The sequence below is a fragment of the Periplaneta americana genome, chromosome 9 (genome assembly GCF_040183065.1).
Source record: "Periplaneta americana isolate PAMFEO1 chromosome 9, P.americana_PAMFEO1_priV1, whole genome shotgun sequence".
Classification (NCBI taxonomy): Eukaryota; Metazoa; Arthropoda; class Insecta; order Blattodea; family Blattidae; genus Periplaneta; species Periplaneta americana.
In genome coordinates, this window is record NC_091125.1 from 122,491,114 (window position 1) to 122,514,365 (window position 23,252).

The window sequence follows — 23,252 nt, forward strand, 5'->3', positions numbered from 1 at the left end:
TTTTTAAAATTGAATGTTGGTCAAAGTGCCGTTCGACCATAGCGCCAGACATCTTTCTCGAAAGAGTGCATCTTTCGCCTATTTTTTAGACATCGGTGAACTTCATAGCAAGATACCCAATTCCGTGACATTCAGTGAAAAAAACGTATTACGGAATTAGGAGTATCACTGAATTCGGCAACTTTACCTATCCTTTCTATTTGCATCTGATGGGATTGGAACTGAGGTGCCCATATTAGATGTAGATATTGCTTTACATTTTACTGTATACTGCATACTGTATTTAGACCTATGCCCTTTAAATACACCATAACAAACGTGTTTTGTTGCTATAAACTGAGTTTTAATGGACTTTCTACTGTTATTTTAGCTTATTTCAGTTAATCCGGACTTTCGTTAAACCGGTCAACTTATACCCCCAATTAATCCGGATTAACGAGGCTTTACTGTACTACCGTCTTTCCCATAACTATGGTCCTGGAACACAATTATGGTCCATTGAAATTTTGTACTCCATAACGTAGTTGTCTATATTTTTGCTGTACTGTAGTTTGAAGTCATGTCATTGCAGCAATCTACAATGTTCCTTGAATAGTTGAATCGTGGACTATAGTTGTGTTGCAGGACCAAAGTAGTGGGAAATTACGGTTCTATAATGCTACTACTATGAGATTGAACTTTGTGTGTTCAAATCTCACATGCGCATTATGAAAAGGAAATGTCACTAACCTAGAATGCAAGATAACTTAAACGTTTAAGGGCAAAAACTCCACTTGACACTATACTGAATATTGTCGCTGTAATGGTACATAGTTCAACGACATAAGAAGTGTGAACATTTGTACAATATTTCCTTTTAAACACGTCATTTTGTTTTGAATACGTATTTGTAAAAAAAAGGTATATATTATAATTTATCTGACATTCACTCGAATTCACCAATAAGATCTTTATCTCTCTGAAATTGAGTATAAATATGTCCAGTGATGTCTGAATTTGTCAGACCATCAACATGAAGCTCTTTCTAGCAGTTTTGTCTACTCTCCTACTCGGCTGTCTTGGTAAGTTACCAAACAACACTAAATAAGTTATTAATAAGAACTTTACAGTTATAAATATAAAATGGGGAATGTTAATTTACAATCATTCCGAAATTGAACTCATAATATAATAAATTCTTAACTATCAAGTTAACAAATATAGAGGATTCAAATTTTCTGCTTAAGTATGGATATGCGCCTCACCAAACCTCTGCCATTTTCTGACCTGTTATTATCCTTTAGTCCGTCGTAATGGAACCAGCTATCGCAGTGAAATATATAAGCAGAAACTACTTTTCAATCTTATGATTAAACTACAGGATTAAGGTGTAATTAAATGCTATAACAGTGATTAATGTTATCTTAAATTACAATAAATCTTCGAAATTATGTCCTTTCTGCTAATAGACAAGCTTCGCATATCTTCAATGAATTATTATTAAACCCTCCCAGACATTTTTTCCTAATTTTTTTTTCCTAAATTATAAATTCCTAAAACTTTTATTTTTGTGAAGCAAAATTCTTAACAGCATTACTTCCCAAAACCAGAAATCATAACAAACATATTGTTAATCTTATTAAGATTAATCCTAAATTCCTAAAACATTTTTCCTAAAGGTTTTACTTCCTAATAGGTATTTACGATGTGAGTATCGTAACGTTTCATATTACAATACGAGTTTGATAACCAGTCGAGTACTGTAATATGTAGTTACGGTAAGTTTATCTCACATAGTTTTATCAACTTTGATGTAAAAATTAATTTACTAATAAAAGTAATTGTATTACATTTATTAGTTTCGAACATGTCATTTGTGGAGAGGTGGTATTATTATTATTAGTTTTTTCCTGCGAGAGACGATTCGTTTATGTTTGTTTTACTAGTTTTGAACACGATAGGTTTTTGTTTATAACAGAAGAACAGCAGTACTAGGACAAATACGCAGTGTTAAAATGAGTTCAAACAAGGATTCAGATATCGAAAATGTTCCAAATTCTGCAATTTAATGTTCAGTACCACAGAAATCCCGCGTAAGTTATCAAGTGGAATATAAAAAATTTGAAGATTCGTGTTCCAAGAAAAATGTAGAAATGTTTAGAATTAATGTTTGTAATAAATAAAATCAATAATCCTATACTTGTACCTTTCATTAATTTTACTTTTCCACTTTAAACATTTTGTTACAGGCTTTTCAATTTTCAACAGAACGTATTCTTATTTTAAAATGTATGTAAATTGTGCATGTTAAGTGAGAATAAGACATAAAATTATTGTATTACGTACAGAACTGTTTCATTTCGTTGTTGTAGCAGCAAAACCTAAAATCGAAGGAATACTCATTGATCTTGCACGAAATGTAAGGATAGTAAACGGCCAGCCTGCGGAAGATGGGGAATACCCGTTCCAGGTGAGTTAATGAAACAATAGAACAAACTCTTACATCACATGGAAAATGTGTGTTGTATTAGATACACCACTGTTTTATAGTCACCATTATCATAGCTATCATCAACAACACTGTCTCATTAATTTCACAACTACCACCACTTTATTATTATCATTATTATACTTACTTACTTACTTACTTACTTACTTACTTACTTACTGGCTTTTAAGGAACCCGGAGGTTCATTGCCGCCCTCACATAAGCCCGCCAGTGGTCCCTATCCTGAGCAAGATTAATCCAGTCTCTATCATCATATCCCACCTCCCTCAAATCCATTTTAATATTATCTTCCCATCTACGTCTCGGCCTCCCTAAAGGTCTTTTTCTCTCCGGCCTCGATTATTAAACTTCAAAATTAATTCAAAATTAGCACTTTCCAATAATAAATTATTTAAAAAGCGAGCACTTCAACTGACTTTAAATACCGATTAGTATTCTAATAATGTTTTTATTTTCATTTTTGATATTTTTCATTTTTTGGTATTTCTCTCTTATATTAAATTTTGAAAAAATATTTTTTTATGTTATGGATCTTCCAAAATTCAATAAATGAAACGGAACTAAAATATCATTTATGTATATAATATATTACTTCCATTATATTATTGCATAATATTTTGTATTTATATTACAATTGTATTATTTAATACTTTTTCATTTTACTTTAATATTGTTAAAAGGGCCATGGCCCCTTGTACTTTCTAGTTAACCTACTCTACTGTATATATTATTTTAATGTACCGAAGTACATATGATATTTCCATGCAGATATTCTGCGTCATCATACGATGAAAGAGTAATGGAACGGAGAAAAATTCTCTCCGGCACCGGGATTTGAACCCGGGTTTTCAGCTCTACGTGCCGATGTTTTATACACTAAGCCACACCGAATACCCATCCCAGCGCCGGAGAGTATCGTCTCAGTTTAAGTTCCAACTCTTGTGTTCCCTCTAGTAGCCGCCCTCTGCACTACGTCATAGATGTCTATGAACGTAGGACTGAAGTCCACACATCTGCTGAGGTGCACTCGTTAGGAGTGATTGTCCGGCGCCGAGATGGGTATCCGGTGTGGCTTAGTGGATAAAGCATCAGCACGTAGAGCTGAAAACCCGGGTTCAAATCCCGGTGCCGGAGAGAATTTTTCTTCGTTCCATTACTCTTTCATCCTACTCTACCGTGTTTTATCTGATATAATTGAATTTTGTTTTATTATTATTGCTTGTATTATTATTTTGGTATTTTTCACTTTACTTTTGCTTACTTATATTTAATTAATTAAATTAAACAATTAAATAGTTATTTTAATGTAGGCTTAAGCGTGTAATATTACTTTTTAATTATTTAATATAAACTCAACTCCCGACCCGGCCACAAGCTTTTGCTTCATCGGGAGTGTCAACGGAAAGTGTACTATTATTCTCTTTCAAATAAAAAAAAATATTATAAAAATAATTATTAAAATTATTATATTATTAAACTTAACTGTGCCAATATGAATGTGTTCAAATGTTGCTTTAGTTGATTATCTGATTGGGATTTTTCTGGAGTTTTCTACTCAACAATATTGTGTCACGTTGTTACCTCTTTCGCATGTCTTACAAAAGATTTGTCACTTCATTTTAGGTGTCACTGCAAAACTACGGCAGTCACTATTGTGGCGCTACAGTTCTGAATAACGAGTTCCTCCTGACAGCAGCCCACTGCATTTACGGGTATGTTACACCAGAGCTAGGAAGCTGGTACCAAAACTGTTAAGTTGTGTGAGCTTGGACTATATCTCTACCGAATGAAAAGTAATGGCGCATCTCCCAATGTCAGTGAGGCAGAACGACAAACATATACAGCCTGATGGTATCCAAACATGTGCTCCAATCGTCCACAGCCTTAGAACAAAGAAATAATAAAACGAATAATGTAAAAAACAATAATTTGTAATTATAAACTTCGTAACTCCCAAACTAAAATAATTTACCCATAAGTTTAAAAATAACATAAAAAGTATACAATTATGATTCTAGCCTCATGATAACAAATAACAATGAACATTTTCGTTTTATCAAAATAAATACCCCTTTTATTTTGATAAAATGAAAATGTTCATTGTTATATGTTATAATGAGGCTAAAATCATAATTACCCCTTTTAATCAGCTGCTTGTCTATGCGAATGACGTGAATATGTTAGGAGAAAATCCACAAACAATTAGGGAAAACACGGGAATTTTACTGGAAGCAAGTAAAGAGATAGGTTTGGAAGTAAATCCCAAAAAGACAAAGTATATGATTATGTCTCGTGACCAGAATATTGTACGAAATGGAAATATAAAAATTGGAAATATATCTTTTGAAGACGTGGAGAAGTTCAAATATCTTGGAACAACAGTAACAAATATAAATGATAGTCGGGAGGAAATTAAACACAGAATAAATATGGGAAATGCCTGTTATTATTCGGTTGAGAAGCTTTTATCATCCAGTCTGCTGTCAAAACATCTGAAAGTTAGAATTTATAAAACAGTTATATTACCGGTTGTTTTGTATGGTTGTGAAACTTGGACTCTCACTTTGAGAGAGGAACATAGGTTAAGGGTGTTTGAGAATAAGATGCTTAGGAAAATATTTGGGGCTAAGAGGGATGAAGTTACAGGAGAATGGAGAAAGTTACACAACGCAGAACTGCACGCATTGTATTCTTCACCTGACATAATTAGGAACATAAAATCCAGACGTTTGAGATGGGCAGGGCATGTAGCATGTATGGGCGAATCCAGAAATGCATATAGAGTGTTAGTTGGGAGGCCGGAGGGAAAAATACCTTTGGGAAGGCCGAGACGTAGATGGGAGGATAATATTAAAATGGATTTGAGGGAGGTGGGATATGATGATAGAGAATAGATTAATCTTGCTCAGGATAGGGACCAATGGCGGGCTTATGTGAGGGCGGCAATGAACTTCTGGGTTCCTTAAAAGCCAGTAAGTAAGTAAATACCCCTTTTAAGTTCAGAAAAAGAAAACAATATTTGTACTCTGAAAATATTTGTTCTACGTCACAAGACGTTACTGTAGCAAATCTGAAATATGATGCAGTATATCTTACTATCATCAGGTGAACAACTATTTTGTGAATCTAATAATGTATCTCGTATGTGGAACATAATATGAAACCCATAATTGTTTTCAAGAAAATTTAAAATTCTATTGTAATGGCAGCTAGGAAATTCGTATCGTAATTCAGATATCGAACTTGAACTGTAACGAAACCGAATGCATAGCAGCACGAGACGTCAACTTTTAACGAAGAATAATCCGGGAAAAAAATAACGTGTTACACACTACTGTTGCATAATTATTTAATAACAGACGAGTTTACTTTTTTGGAATCATGCATAATATTAACATTACGTAAATAATACAATAATAACAGAATAACTCACTTTGTTCAGAACCTAAAATATTAATATAAATTAACAATATTCTTCAACTATTCACGACTGTACACAGCTGCACAGAATGCCACTATGCGTTGTTTATGTGAACATACTGTGTATTGTCTGTACGAGCGGGAGCAGAGCGAGACGCAGGCGACATCTATACTCCTCGCTGTACTCAACTGAAATCTACTGTTTTGGTACGAACTTCTTACCTATGGTTACAGTATGTTCTTATTTATATAGAAATCAGAACACAAAATGTATTTAAATTATTTTATTTAATCGCATATTACTTATGTAAGAAACAAGGACGTTTATCATTGCACAACACGCGCGCACGCACACACACACACACATTTCTTTTTCGGATATTCTACAATCTTTGTTTTCCCATGCTCTTTCTTTCATTTCTCAATTTGTGCAGAAAAATTGTTCATAAATTATTTCTTCTTGTAACATAACATTAGGTAGATTTTTAACTGATACTCCTATCATATAATTATAATGAAATTAAATTGTTACTATCTTTTACATGAAGTGTGGAGTAAGTATTGTTATATATGCCTTCTCTTCATATCCACTGCGGAGAGATTTATGATTTCACGAAGACATATTGATGCACAATCTAGTGATTAGAAGTTGTGCATCACTAGGCTATCTCTCCTAGTCCCGAGGTAGAAATTTCACATGAAAATTTCTGACCCCGCCGGGGATCGAACCCGGGCCGGCTACCCTGGAGGCAAACACGCTACCACAAAGCTAACTAGACGAACGTGTTTTGAAAATATGTCCCATTTAAAACATTGCATAACTCAAAAACTACTTAAGTATACCAGAAATGAAATTTTGTAGCATTAGTACATATTCCAAGAGAGAGCTTGTATTAAAAAAATAAACTCATCAGCTAAAAAATGGTAGAAGTTTAAATTTTCACACATTTTTCATCTATCTCCTCCTTCAAACATTGTAACGTTATATTCAATTAGAGTTGTATTTATTATTTCTGTATTTCTGTCGCGAAACATTATTCCTAAGTCTTGTAAAGATTTCATCTTACATTTTCTTATTTAACGTATTGCGTCAACCTGAGGAATATAATCTTTACAATGTCTAATGAAGTCTTGTTCTTGCAGAAATTTTATATTTGCAATTTGACGATTTATAACAGGAAAGCGTCTATATTAAATGATTATGACTGAATTTGTAATAGTTTATGTATTTTTAAATTCTCTGTAATTCATTCAGCATGTTTGCAAGAAACCAAATCACAAGGGACGATTTTGGGATCTATTTTGTTTTTAATACAATTTAAAGCTTTATTAAATGCAGATTTTAAAATATTAAAGCTTCGTGTATTCATATGCAGGTGATGCAGTGGTGATTTCTGGGATTAAGTTTATGAAAATGAATATGATGTAAATATAGATTGTCTTTATTTTAAATTTCTCTCGTTAAATATTAAAAAAACAACAGTAATTCCTTTCTCTTTCAAATCTATTGGTTAGCAATCTTTGAATAATTGTAGTAATTTAAGTTTATTAATACATGCGGTTCTTCTCTTTTTTGCTCATGAATGTCTCCCTTCCAAAGAAGTTGTAGTTATGGAATATGTGAGCATCATCATTGATCAGCATCTATCTATGAAATAATTGTATAAAGTCACTTTCTTACCTATGTAGAAGATTATGTAAAACAATAAAATTGATAAATTCGTCATTCTTCATCGTATTTTACCCGTCAGTATTTTACTACCGTTTATTTAGCTTTTTTTGCAGTCCACCATCCAATTACTGTATTATTGCGTAAGGTGGGAACTTTTAAAATTTCTTTAGATCCTCTCAATTTTTTTACAATAAAAATAATCAAAATCTGCTTTGAAACCTATTGTTTACCCTTCTAAACTCATCTTTTCTGAATTTAAAATCTATGGGAAATGAACAATTATAGGAATGTATACCTTACTGGAGCGCTATTACAAAAATCGTAAAGAATATATACCATTTTATTATATTTGCAATACTAGACGGAAGGTTAACTTACAATATTAAGAGACCAAGAAGGTTTAAAACGCATTATTAGTCTAGGACCACGATTATATAACTCTATAACGAAAATGCACCCTGAATTTTCAACATTTCCTTTATTAAGTTCAATAAAAACATTAAACATATGCTTAAAAATTATATTTAAATAACCCTATATATAAAGTTTTCTGTGTTCTCATTATTTCTTTTATTTTTGTTTTCTTGGTTTTTATGTAATATTTCTGTGTATTAGGCCTACCTTTTGTATTTATTTTATGTAGTTGAACTACATCCGAACATGAGCTTTGCTCATACGGGTGATCCTAATTTTGTACATGCTTATGTATACTTAATTTAGTATAAATAAATATCAAGTGCGTTACATTTTCGTTTACTTCGAGTAGATGTCATAAGAGCAGATTATTTTCGAAATACGTAAGTTTCCCAGATTCAGTTTATTTAACCTTTTCTCCATTATGTTTTACTTATTTTGAACGGTTTATATAGTTTAATAAGTAAGTTAAATTAATTGCCCACATTTAGGTAATATTTCTTGTTACGGATAATTAAGTAAAAACAGAAATAATATTTGTGCGAGATCGTGCGTATTTGCTTGGTTTCCGCACAAAACCAATCCGCGGAAAGTGTAAAATTCCACATTCAGTATTCCCAACCTAACACACATAACAATTTCCCTCTTCTTACCGCTTAAGTGACCTATTGATTTTACTGCTTTAGGCTTTCAACATATTATTTTTAGAGACGTTCAATATAGTAATAATTATAAATTGGAAACTTACCACTGCAATTTCACCTAAATTGCACTGTTAATTATTGTTTTTAAATATTTGCAAAAATTAAGTAAACTATACAACTCCACTAAAGTTACTGCATTCATGGTGCAAGTAACATTAAGGAAGCCGTGAAAAAATCAACAAGATTCCAGACTCATCATAGACTGGGGGAAAAAAAAAGACAGACGTATATCACGGCCTGCTGGAGTATAGTAAACACAGAAAAAAATTTAAAGCAACAATGTTAAAGACAGATATTTTTGTTTTGCAAATTTGCCGTCATTGAACAGAAACCAAGATGGAGATTTCATTGCAATTAATTAGAAATTCCTCTTTCAGGTATGTAATAAACGATCTTCGCACGAAATAATGTACGATACACGAGCGGTATGTTTTCTTTCAATACTCGGAAATTAAAAAAGCTCAACTACGTTTCGCTTTTTCAAACTTTTCCTCGAACATGAAAACTTCAACATACCGCTCTTGTAACGCATATTACTATTAATTTTATAATTAAGTACAGTTAATGTAAGGTATTATTTTATTTTTATTTTTATTCCAGTGGCAACATCGATTCATATACAGTTCGTGCAGGTACCAACAATTACAACTCAGGAGGTTCTGTGCACCAAGTCGTTGAGTGGGTATACCACCAAGAATATCAAAATCAGGCTTATTGGTATAACGACGTTGCTGTTGTGAGGGTAAGAATCTTATACTTATTTTTTTCATGAACAACATATTTACAAAAATATTTGAACCGAGGCTTGATTACAAAGGCAGAGAAAATTTCCTCTTTATAGAAATGCAGAGATGTCTTCTTTTGGAAAACTTGAAGCTGGACAGTAATTTGATTAGAAACAGGAAATGTTCTCTCTAGTGATGTATTGGTGTGAATATCTATTTCTCTAAATATTATGTACTCAACTTTTATAATGGGTCCTTGTGCCCCGGGCAGTGGGATGTTACTGAAGTAGGGGAGAGTTGGGTAGTATCGGACATCGGGTAATATCGGACAGTGCGTTTCTTTCATCTATCACCAGATGATAGTACCTGAATGACATGGTTACGTTTCTGTATGCGACATCACAGAAACATAATCATGTCATTCAGGTACTATTATCTGGCGGAAGATGAAAGAAACTCACTGTCCGATATTACCCGATGTCCGATACTATCCAACTCTCCCCTATGCTAAAGATTATAACTTATGGGTAAAGTGAGAATTAAAGCTTAGTACTGGGACTGATTTGGTGCATTTATACAGAGAAAGGAGGAGATCCGGGATATTCTCAAAAGGCAGTAAAGTGGCTCAGTGTCAGAGGACCCGGATTCAAATCCTGCTCCACCATGAACTTATAACTTGTGTTGAACAAGCCCTTGATCTAGGCAACACAGAGATTTTCTCCAAGTACTCCGGTTTCCCTGTGACATTCTAAGAATAATGATAAGCAATGTTCCACACTACAATTACTAGTTTGTAACACAAATTAAGAAACCTATTTTTGTAAACGTTTTTAGTAATAGAATCCATGGCCTGTAATCTCTAAACAATAATAATTTATAACTTAATATTTATATTAATTTACATTCTCTGTTTAAAGCCTTTCTTGTCCAAAACAAGAGCAGTTACTTAAGAGGGGACGGATGAGAAATAACACTATGTTACTGAATTGTCTATAACTTTCACTTTTGGACCTAGGGCCTTGAAATTTCAAATATTAGTTTAAAACAGGGTTTTCTCTACCTTCAATTTTTTTCTGAATTTTATTAATAATAATTTTTATTTTTCTAATTCTTCATTTAAAGAAATTAAAAAATGATGTACCTTTTTACAAAAATTTGCTACACCAATAAACCTAAAATTTTTGCACATGTGTTACCAATACCTAAACTAATATTTCCCTGCAACAAAATATTTTATTTACTTACTTGCAAATGGCTTTTAAGGAACCCGAAGGTTCATTGCCGCCCTCACATAAGCCCGCCATCGGTCCCTAACCTGTGCAAGATTAATCCAGTCTCTATCATCATATCCCACCTCCCTCAAATCCATTTTAATATTATCCTCCCATCTACGTCTCAGCCTCCCTAAAGGTCTTTTTCCCTCCGGTCTCCCAACTAACACTCTATATGCATTTCTGGATTCGCCCATAAGTGCTACATGCCCTGCCCATCTCAAACGTCTGGATTTAATGTTCCTAATTATGTCAGGTGAAGAATACAATGCGTGCAGTTCTGCGTTGTGTAACTTTCTCCATTCTCCTGTAACTTCATCCCGCTTAGCCCCAAATATTTTCCTAAGCACCTTATTCTCAAACACCCTTAACCTATGTTCCTCTCTCAGAGTGAGAGTCCAAGTTTCACAACCATACAGAACAACCGGTAATATAACTGTTTTATAAATTTTAACTTTCAGATTTTTGGACAGCAGACTGGATGATAAGAGCTTCTCAACCGAATAATAACACGCATTTCCCATATTTATTCTGCGTTTAATTTCCTCCCGAGTGTCATTTATATTTGTTACTGTTGCTCCAAGATATTTGAATTTTTCCACCTCTTCGAAGGATAAATCTCCAATTTTTATATTTCCATTTCGTACAATATTCCGGTCACGAGACACAATCATATACTTTGTCTTTTCGGGATTTACTTCCAAACCGATCGCTTTACTTGCTTCAAGTAAAATTTCCGTGTTTTCCCTAATTGTTTGCGGATTTTTTCCTAACATATTCACGTCATCCGCATAGACAAGAAGCTGATGTAACCCGTTCAATTCCAAACCCTGCCTGTTATCCTGAACTTTCCTAATGGCATATTCTAAAGCGAAGTTAAAAAGTAAAGGTTATAGTGCATCTCCCTGCTTTAGCCCGCAGTGAATTGGAAAAGCATCAGATAGAAATTGACCTATATGGACTCTGCTGTATGTTTCACTGAGACACATTTTAATTAATCGAACTAGTTTCTTGGGAATACCAAATTCAATAAGAATATCATATAATACTTCCCTCTTAAACCGAGTCATATGCCTTTTTAAAATCTATGAATAACTGATGTACTGTACCCTTATACTCCCATTTTTTCTCCATTATCTGTCGAATACAAACAATCTGATCATTTAGGCTTCATATTATTTTAAAAAAATATTAGTTATGAAACACTTTTATTTATTTTTTTTTCTAAATTTTGTAATGTACTGTATAAAATTCACAGATATTAACAAATTTTGTTAAAGGGAACTATAGATAATACAGTTTTGTGTGCAAAATTGCATATTTTTACTCTTATGGTTGCAGAGAAAAAGGTACATAAGCATTGAAAAATGGAAGTTACGGAAAACGACGTTTAAAGTTATAGTAGTATTCATCTACTATCTCACCTCATACAGTGCACTCAATGTTCTCCATATCCATAAGAGAGTAGTAAGCCACAGCTTCCTAGCACTGGTCAGATACTTTGCCTGTCTAAATCCCAAGAAAATTTATATTAACACAAAAACTCCAAAATGGCTACTGAAAAGGAGAGTAGCATATTGCGCCGCGCTGTGGTATTTAAACTTTAAAGACCACTTAGGTCCTTCAGACAAGCAGAATATTTCAGTATTTAATAAAGAAAAGTATGTAGGCCTACTATTTATTAAAGAAATAAAAAAAAATCCATTTTTGTCACAATTTCGCGACTGTTTAACCTTCAGTTTAACTATACTAAAATTGTTTGCAAAATAATAAAATTAATTAGCCTATACAAAGAATTACGAGCAGATTTCAAATATGTAAGTATGAATGACGTTTCTTATGTACAGGGGAATAAAATACAATTTTATACATGAATGTAAAAATAAAAACGCATATTCGAAATAAATTAACATGGAAAGTGTAGGAATTTTGCCGATACATCAGAAAAAAACGAATAAGTGTGAAAAACGCATAAGTGGGAAATTCATACAATAAATTTCAATGTAGGCCTATATACATATACAACATTCATTCATTCACTCACTCCCTTATTCATTCATTCATTCATTCATTCATTCATTGATTCATTCATTTATTTATTCATTTATTCATTCATTCATTCATTCATTCATTCATTCATTTATTTATTTATTTATTTATTTATTTATTTATTTATTTATTTATTTATTTATTTATTTATTTATTTATTTATTCATTTATTCATTCATTCATTCATTCATTCATTCATTCATTCATTCATTCATTTATTCATTTATTCATTTATTCATTTATTCATTTATTTATTTATTTATTCATTCATTCATTCATTCATTTATTCATTTACTTATTTACTTAGTTACTTAGTTACTTACTTACTTACTTACTTACTTACTTACTTACTTACTTACTTACTTACTTACTTTATTTATTTATTTATTTATTTATTTATTTATTTATTTATTCTTCCACGTTTTCTTGTGACTAAATAACTTATTCATTCATTCATGCATTCATCAGAAGATAGGATATCATTTTCCCAATGAGGATCAATGTTCTAAAATTATGTAATATGACAGTTTTACAGCACCACACACACTCTCGCTCTCTCTTGCTTTGTGTTATGTCAGAAGCCTCACATTGAAATTCTGAAAATTCAGAGAAAATTGTAACAGCATGTGTTAAAATTATGTTTTCTAGGTAGATCCACCGCTCACATACAGCAGTAAAGTCCAACCTACCAAACTTCCTGCAGCGGGCGAAGAACCAGCCGGAGGAGCAGCAAGTGTAGCAATAGGGTGGGGATCAGGATGTGTAAGTAATTCAGTTTTCATCAGGAATATAACAGCGTTTATAATGCAGCAAGGAAGCAGGAGATACACTTAAAGTAGCAGATTAAAATATAAATGCCAGAGTTCTCTGACATTTCTTGTCGATAAAGTGGCCATTGGTAGGCCAATAATATGTATGATACTTAGAGTCCATTGTAGTTCCAGTAATATTTATTTTGTGCGAGATCGTGCGTATTTGCTTGGTTTCCGCACAAAACCAATCCGCGGTAAGTCTAAAATTCCACATTCAGTATTCCCAACCTAACCCACATAACAATTTCCCTCTTCTTACCGCTTAAGTGACATATTGACTTTACTGCTTTAGGCTTTTAACATATTAGTTTTAGAGACGTTCAATATAGTAATATTTATAAATTGGAAACTTACCACTGCAATTTCACCTAAATTGCACTGTTAATTATTGTTTTTAAATATTTGCAAAAATTAAGTAAACTCTAAATCATTACATAACCTTACCGTTTGTTTTAAGTTCGCATTTATAGACTGGGGAAAAAAAAGACAGACGTATATCATGGCCTGCTGGAGTATAGTAAATATAGAAAACATTTTAAAGCAACAATGTTGAAGATAGATATTTTTGTTTTGCAAGTTTGCCGTCATTGAACAGAAACCAAGATGGAGATTTCATTGCAACTAATTAGAAATTCTTCTTTCAGGTATGTAATAAACGATCTTCGCACAAAATAATGTTCGATACACGAGCGGTATGTTTTCTTTCAATTCTCGGAAATTAAAAAAGCTCAACTACGTTTCGCTTTTTCAAACTTTTCCTCGAACATGAAAACTTCAACATACCGCTCTTGTAACGCATATTACTATTACGTACTCGTATCTTTCGAAAATTTTCTTCTAGTGATGTTATTTTACTTACAATTTTCTTATCCATATTATCTAAATTTTTGCCATCCAAATCGTATCACTGAAATATTTTAATTCTTCAGCTCCTTGTATTATTTGCCAGAGATTACAATTTAAATCTTTTGAGATCTTCGAGCTTCATAATCCAACCTATTGGTATTTACATAAATGTGTTGTATATTATATTGGATGTCATTAATTTAGATTAATCTTAATGTATGCGATGAAACTAAATAAGAAATTATCATATCTCTAGTAATACCAACCGATATCATTCATTTCAATTGTATGTCAACGTTTTACCATAACATTTCGTTTATGCCTCCAACAGATTTCTAATTTATGAATAGCAATATTAATATACTACTTAAATTAATGGAAATTGTGATTATACAATTCCAGTTCTACTTCAGTCTTTCTTAAGAAGCATACTCATTTCATAAATATTTAAGTGTATATGCTAGACAAGTTAAACTTGATAGTCCCAAATGCGCATGCTCCACACTGGCAGATAGCGCTTTTTTTTCGCTGTGGAGTTCCACATTCCCGCCATTTCCAAAAGTCTCCGTTGTCATATAGGTAATTGCAATGTTATCTTCTGCGAAGATCGTTAAAAAAACAAGTGCAGTGCGCGTGGTTCCCGATACTGCTCGTACAACGTAGGCAAAAATGTGGCAACACTGCGCTTATTCACTACAGCGAGCGCGCGGGACCAACAAGCTCCTCCCTCGATCTTCTACTGTTCCACTCAACTCAACTCCACCCTGCACTATCATGTTTAACTTATCGGGCTATTTTACCAAGAAATAATGTTCAATAATTCAAAATGTAAGAATTATAATATTCCTCTCATCTCAGCCAAATCCGTCATTCAGAAACACAATACTATCACAGTCTACTATATACAGTCACGAAGCTTGAGTTTTGAGGGTGCTAGAAACAATAGACTGTACCGGTACTATTTCACATTGTCTGTAATGAGGCGATATTAGCGATCCTAGTGGTGAGCAACTATCTAATGTTTGCATATTTACTACGTATTGAGCTTCGTGACTGTATATACTAGACTGTGATACTATTCTGCTAAAGGACACTCGTAAGATAATATTTTCAATATAAGACACACTGTAAAAACATAACACACAGATAAGAGACACAAACAAATACAGCCTTACAGGTGTATACAAGCTAACATCCAATACTTGTAAAAACTTCTACATCGGACAAACAGGAAGATCTTTTAAAACACGACACAAATAACATATCACACAATACTTCAAGCTATGCAAAATATATCATCAACTCCAACCATAACTACAGCTAATACAGAAAGTGAAATGCAAATTCTATACATTCAACCAAAAAGCCAGAAACTCGACACGCTAGAACAATATGACATTTATAGACATATAAAAACACACGCGCAACACATCCTCAACAATAAACTGAATTTCAGAACACACATTCTTTTCGATACAACATTACGAATCATGAACACATCCCACCAAAACAATAATAGGACGATAGCGCGGCACCTTATTAGAATTCAGAAGATGGTGCACATCACATCGAAACTAGTCAATCAAGGTAAAATACCAATATAGTGTAATATTAACAAGTTACGTAAATAACCTAACACTTCTTCAGGGAATATTTTCAAGTATCAATCCATCGTCCCAGAAGAACTCGATAAAAAAGTGACAACAGATCCTCACCCAGTAGACTACGATTGTCTTGTCAAGAGCTTAAAATAAAATTGTATTATTCATATGTAAAAAAAAAGGTATCAGAATGGGCAAAAATAATATACTGAACTGTGAAGCACTTCCTAACAATATTAATGTAGTACAATAATCTTGGTTTCAAATTGGCGGTTGATGTCATTATCAAATGGCTGAGCATTGAGAATCTGTCAGTTAATCACATTGCCGTCCGTTTATAAGCAAAATACATTAAGTGAAAAAATATTACTTCTGAGAAAAATGTACATAAATTACTGAAAACAATATTTAGAGGATTCAGATTTGTTAAGAGCTTTCAAAACGCCTTTATCTCAGAGGTAATATTTTTTACTTGATGTGTTTTGCTTGTAAATCGACATTATCCTCAAAACTTAAACTGTAAGTATCCAGTATTTTAAATAATATGAAATCTGTTACTACTAAAGACCTGTTCAAATTTGAGCGACTTTCTGTCGTTGCACATAATATGCAATAATTAATTTCACACTGTTGAAATTTCTTTCTCTCAACACAGTACGGATGTTCAGGCATTGCTGACCTGCAAGAAGTAAATCTCAGGATATATTCTTATTCAGAATGTTTGGATATTTACGGTGACGGACCAACTGCTGACATGGTCTGTTCAGGAATTCCAGAAGAAGGAAAAGGAGTTTGCAGTGTAAGTATTCGTCCAAGTAAAAAATAAATTATGCAACTTATAACTAGACTTCGAAACTGAGTTCCCAGTCGGAGAGATAAAGGTTAGCGAAGTTTTGAGCGGAGGTGGGGGAAACAGGCTAGGGCTTGTTTAGTTTTTCAATCTATCGGATCTATTCTTTGCCCTGTCTGTCTAGGTCTGGTTGGAGGTTTCGTACGTACTAGCACAAAAGCTGGGTGAATTGGGAGAACATGAAGTCATTGCGATATCGGAAACAAAATTCAATTAAAACAAATTTTTAAATGTACGTTATTAACTTTATTCCACGCAAAAGAACCTTACAAGAAAATATTTATTTTGGAGGCAAAATGCATCACAATTCTGTGGTGTTTGGGTAAAGGAAGATAAGTCATAAAAATGAGTTCGGAGATAAATGAAAATTACATTTGGAACCCTTATTACAAATAATTTTCTACACAAATAAAACACATCAACTGCTTATATTCTTTGATTTTTGCACACCCACTTTCATCTGGGGAACAAAATTCCACCTGGACAAAAAAATGACTTATACCCCTCTACCCGAACACCACAGAATTACTGACAAAAAATACAACCTTAATTATGGACAAAAAAATCATGACATGATTTCGAAGTACCTATAATAAAAAACTGTAGCATTTAAATTCAAATTAAAAATATAAATAAATATGTAAAATGCGCTATTCAAATTGAGGGGTTTGCCGGAAAAAGGGCGTATACGTCAATATGGCGAATTGAGATACATGCAATCTAAGATTTTAAAACGCACCTGAATAAAATGTTATACACGCACGCAGCCCTGTCCTGCAGGTATGTACAGTACAATCAAAACAAAATTTCGCTACTATAATTAGCGAATTATTCACTACATTTTAAACCGTTTTCCCGAAGAAGGGCGTATAGGTCTATCCGCCTTTCTTCCGGCGAAGCCCTCAATTACTATCATATTTTTTACTGATATACGTATTTTATTTATCTTATGATTTGGTGATATTCAATTATAATTAATTTTATTCTCAGTTCACTTCTTATACTGGCTTCTTACTAATATTAAATTCTTACTAAATACAATACTCGAATTATTTTCATTTTAAATAACAAAATTGCCTTCCTTTCTTGGAAATGATATATCAAGCTACTTTATGTTCAATTTCCCTCCTCTCCGAACACGAGTTTTCTCGTACGGGGTTAGGTTTATATTGTTACCTAAAAGTTATTTTTTTAATATTAATCTTATTTTTTAAGACAAGTTTTCGCCTCAACCTATTAACAACAAATACTCGGTAACTTTCGGCGCTGAACCCTGAACTCATTTCGCTGGCATTATCACTATCTCGTTCAGACGCTAGATAACCATCGCAGTTGATAAAGCATAGTAAAATAACCGCATTAAAAACGAGAAAAGTTCATTATTATTATTTATACTTCACAATTACTGTATTTATGTCGCTTTCTTTTCCTTGTACTGTTATTCATGTACGTACATTTACAAATGCAGGTTCTGGTATTGTGATAAATTATTATTATTATTATTATTATTATTATTATTATTATTATTATTATTATTATTATTATTAAAACGAGATTATATTCGAGGTAATAAAAATTATTTATCTCTCACTATCTTCTCATAAACACAAATTTTTCTTCGTACTGGTTCTTTTCCACAAAATGTCATGATTTTTTTTTGTCTGTTGATATCTCCATATTATATTTACTTGATATTTATTGTAAATTATAAATCGATCTTTGAAGGTCATCTTCTTACAGACCAGAAGAGCTAAATCGTCAGAAAAGGGTATTGAATCCAGTTTCAGGTTTCTGTGGTTGGTATATATATCCATGTTATGATTGCCTCCATTCTTTTATTATCCTATTCATATAAATTATGCAAAGAAATGGTGACAATTCAAACCATTGTTTAATTTCAGTAGTGATTTCTTTCCATTCAGAAATTTATCATCTAAATTGATTTATATGTATTATAGGCCTAGACATTATATATATATATATATATATATATATATATATATATACACACACACACACATTGTTGTGGAACACCATCAGTAGCTAAAATATTTAATATTTGATAACTACTATTCACTCTGCTAACAGCTTCATACAAAATTTTAAATTTTACAACCAAATTATTTATCTTCCAAAAACGGGTGGAAGTGCTATAACTGTGCAGATTGTAGGGGGCAATAGAATACATTAACTGCAATAACTGTGCAGATTGAAGGAGGCAATAGAATACATTAACTGCTATAACTGTGCAGATTGAAGGGGGCAATAAAATACATTAACTGCTATAACTGTGCAGATTGAAGGGAGAAATAGGATACATTAACTGCTATAACTGTGCAGATTGAAGGGAGAAATAGGATACATTAACTGCTATAACTGTGCAGATTGAAGGGAGAAATAGGATACATTAACTGCTATAACTGTGCAGATTGAAGGAGGCAATAGAATACAGTAATTGCTATAACTGTGCAGATTGAAGGGGGAAATAGAATACATTAACTGCTATAACTGTGCAGATTGAAGGGGGCAATAAAATACATTAACTGCTATAACTGTGCAGATTGAAGGGAGAAATAGGATACATTAACTGCTATAACTGTGCAGATTGAAGGGAGAAATAGGATACATTAACTGCTATAACTGTGCAGATTGAAGGGAGAAATAGGATACATTAACTGCTATAACTGTGCAGATTGAAGGAGGCAATAGAATACAGTAATTGCTATAACTGTGCAGATTGAAAGGGGAAATAGAATACATTAACTGCTATAACTGTGCAGATTGAATGAGGCAATAGAATACAGTAACTGCTGTAACTGTGCAGATTGAAGGGGGCAATAGAATACATTAACTGCTATAACTGTGCAGATTGAAGGGAGCAATAGAATACATTAACTGCTATAACTGTGCAGATTGAAGGGGGCAATAGAATACATTAACTGCTGTAACTGTGCAGAGTGAAGGGGGCAATAGAATACATTAACTGCTGTAACTGTGCAGAGTGAAGGGGGCAATAGAATACATTAACTGCTGTAACTGTGCAGATTGAAGGGAGCAATAGAATACATTAACTGCTATAACTGTGCAGATTGAAGGAGGCAATAGAATACATTAACTGCTATAACTGTGAAGATTGAAGGAGGTAATAGAATACACTGACTGATACACTGACTGCTATAACTGCGCAGATTGAAGGAGGCAATAGAATACATTAACTGCTATAAGTGTGCAGATTGAAGGAGACACTAGATTAAATTAACTGCTATAACTGTACAGATTGAAGGAGGCAATAGAATACATTAACTGCTATAACTGTGAAGATTGAAGGAGGTAATAGAATACACTGACTGATACACTGACTGCTATAACTGCGCAGATTGAAGGAGGCAATAGAATACATTAACTGCTATAAGTGTGCAGATTGAAGGAGACACTAGATTAAATTAACTGCTATAACTGTACAGATTGAAGGAGGCAATATAATACACTGACTGATACACTGACTGCTATAACTGCGCAGATTGAAGGAGGCAATAGAATACATTAACTGCTATAAGTGTGCAGATTGAAGGAGACACTAGAATAAATTAACTGCTATAACTGTACAGATTGAAGGAGGCAATAGAATACATTAACTGCTATAACTGTGCAGATTGAATGGTAAAATAGAATACATTAACTGCTGTAACTGTGCAGATTGAAGGGGGCAATAGAATACATTAAACTGGATAAGAAACCATATTATGCATTTATAATTAAGTTAATGGTTAATTACTGGAAAATTTGATTGGAAGTGTGCGTAGTTTGGCAACAGTGTATCGTCGGTTCTAGTCTAAACAGCAGCATTCCGGTCCTTACCCTTGCAAAAGGAGTAGCTGACTTCCTAATGACAGAAAATAACTATACATGCTATTTTTTTAATTTGTAAAATATCCGTTCATTTTATTTTAAAACTGCAATGGGAAAAATCATTCCTTATTATTTTCTGTAAAGGTAGCAGTACAAATTAGAATCGTACGGGTAGTACACTTATGGAGTAAAACAGTATTAATATTTGGGGAAAAACAATTTTTTCTGAGAAAAGTATTCATTCGGGGTAATATGGTATTACAATTTTATGTTGTACTCTATTCAAGGAATACGATGTTAAAATCTGCATAGTTATATTACTTCCACCTTGTATATCACTAAATAAACAAATATATTATCTGTCATTTCACTGAAATCTTCTATTTAAACTGTTTTCGTCTTATTATATTCCTAAGAATGGCATGATTTACCTATTTAGATTTAGATTTTATTTAATAATAACATATACATAAAACGTTACATTAAAATACCCCGAAAGAGCACAGCTCGTGTTCGGGGACAGTTCCGTTACATAGATATACATACTTTGTAGACAAAATACTTAAGAAAAAACTCATATAAAGATGATGATAAAATTAGTAAATAATAATACTAATAATAACTGAGTGAAAAAGGAGACGATGTTGAGATTGATGGATTAATATTAAATTATTATTAGTAGTATAATTAGTACAGGTCATGTTGATATAGTAACCAAGATAAAATAGAAAAATAAACTTAGGATAGAAATAAACTTGTTTTACAATACATGGTACATAATATATATACAGGGAAGTCTGTCATATAAATTTTTTAATTCTGGATCTGAAAATTTCATTGCTTAAAGTAGTCAATTCTGGATGAAATTTTATTATCGAATTATATAGACATGGACCATAATTTGTACTGTGTAGTAAAGCAGCAGATGTGAAATATTTAGGTTCAACTAATTTAAGAATTTCATTTCGTCTTGTATTATGAGCAAGTGGCTGAGCTACAAATTTCATTCTATTTTTATGATAGAATTTCATTAAAGAGTATTTATAAATTTGGTCAGTTCTAAAAACATTCAATTCGGAATGGATCAAATTTGTTGGATAATCCAGTCGCCTATTCAAACAAATTTTGATTATACGTTTTTTCAACATAATTAGAGGAAAAAGAGCAGTTTTTGTAATGCCTCCCCATCCAGTTATACCATTTTGGATAACAGATTCAACTATAGCCAAATAAACCAAACGTAATACATGAGTAGGTTTACAAATTTGTAAATTGTTTTACGTATTCTGTTACATAAAAAGGCGTTTCAAATAATCTTTTGCTAATACTTGTAACGTACTTTTGCATTTTTCACAATTACAATTACTTTCAGGGTGACTCTGGCGGTGCTCTCCTTGTTGACGGTGTCCAAGTCGGTATAACTTCCTGGACCAGAATGCCCTGCGCATCTTACCCAGCAGTATGGACAAAAGTCTCACATTATCGTGACTGGATTAAGGAGCAGTCTGGAGTGTAACGTACTGAATCAAGTCGATTGCATTTCTCACGTCATCACAGCGACTTTAAGTGGCATCGTGACGCAGATGTCTTTATTTGAAAGTTAATATACTTTTTAACAATTGTACAGTAATAATTTACTTTATTTGTTCAATATGTCATAAACTAAAATACTGTACTATGTGAATGTAAAAACATGTAACATTGATAAAATCTTAATTAATATAAAAATAAACATTGAGAAGTGAATGTTCCAATTTATTAATAAGTATGTACAAATGTCTTAAGAAAAAATGTTGCATCATGTAAGTAACATGGAAAAATTAATAAAATGAAATAAAACTGATAATAGAAATGGCATTTAATTTTTAGCAGTATCCACACCCATCTTATTGCTCAATAAACTGACAACGAATATATATATATATATATATATATATATATATACAGGGAAGAAGTGAAATAACCCTGCTGCAGACTTGTTTTAGAGCGAATAGCTCATGTTGTATGTAAGAAAAACTGTAATACCATATTGGTGGAAATTTCATAGTTTTCTAAGAAAAAAAAAATCCCAAGCGTTTAACATCCTCTTATTCGGTAACTACTGCGAATTAGATCGTGATTTTTGTCCATATCGATAGAAAATCTAACAAGGAATCATTTATCCCTCTGTCGCGTTTCAATAACGTGGGCGATGTTCCTGTATATTTAATTTAAAAACTACTAATTTCAAACCACTGAAAATGCAATTCATGTCGCAACGTTGTAGCTAGACAAAGAAGCGCGAGGCAGTTCACGTACGCAGAGTTCGTTGACCTCTTACATCTATACTGCGATACGAAAGGAGACTTTGAGCGGCGAGGTTGCCAGACTGCTGGAACTTCCAACTTAATTTTCTAATTAATTGGAATATATCAGTCTCCTAACTGTCCATTGTGCAACTCAAATCAAGAAATGGATTCAGAACATCTCAAAATCTGCGCGTCAGTGGCTAACCATGACAATATCTTTAAAAAATATTGGAGTGCAAGAGGTCAAATGACTTTATTGTCAA

The 23,252-nt window shown here is 32.7% G+C and overlaps 1 protein-coding gene across 2 annotated transcripts; it reads left to right on the forward strand.

Annotated features, from left to right (window-relative positions):
• The first annotated feature begins 923 nt into the window (after positions 1 to 923).
• LOC138706446 (trypsin delta-like) lies at positions 924 to 22,447 on the forward strand. Of its 2 annotated transcripts, none has more exons than XM_069835754.1 (7): positions 924 to 1,061; positions 2,352 to 2,449; positions 4,112 to 4,200; positions 9,299 to 9,440; positions 13,392 to 13,505; positions 16,658 to 16,801; positions 22,074 to 22,447. In XM_069835754.1, the coding sequence occupies exons 1-7, from the start codon at positions 1,013 to 1,015 to the stop codon at positions 22,215 to 22,217; spliced, it is 780 nt and encodes a 259-aa protein (XP_069691855.1). In that variant the 5' UTR covers positions 924 to 1,012; the 3' UTR covers positions 22,218 to 22,447. The 2 variants fall into 2 exon arrangements, with proteins under 2 accessions (XP_069691855.1, XP_069691856.1); XM_069835755.1 differs by having other exon boundaries at positions 994 to 1,061; positions 2,355 to 2,449.
• The last annotated feature ends 805 nt before the right edge of the window (positions 22,448 to 23,252 follow it).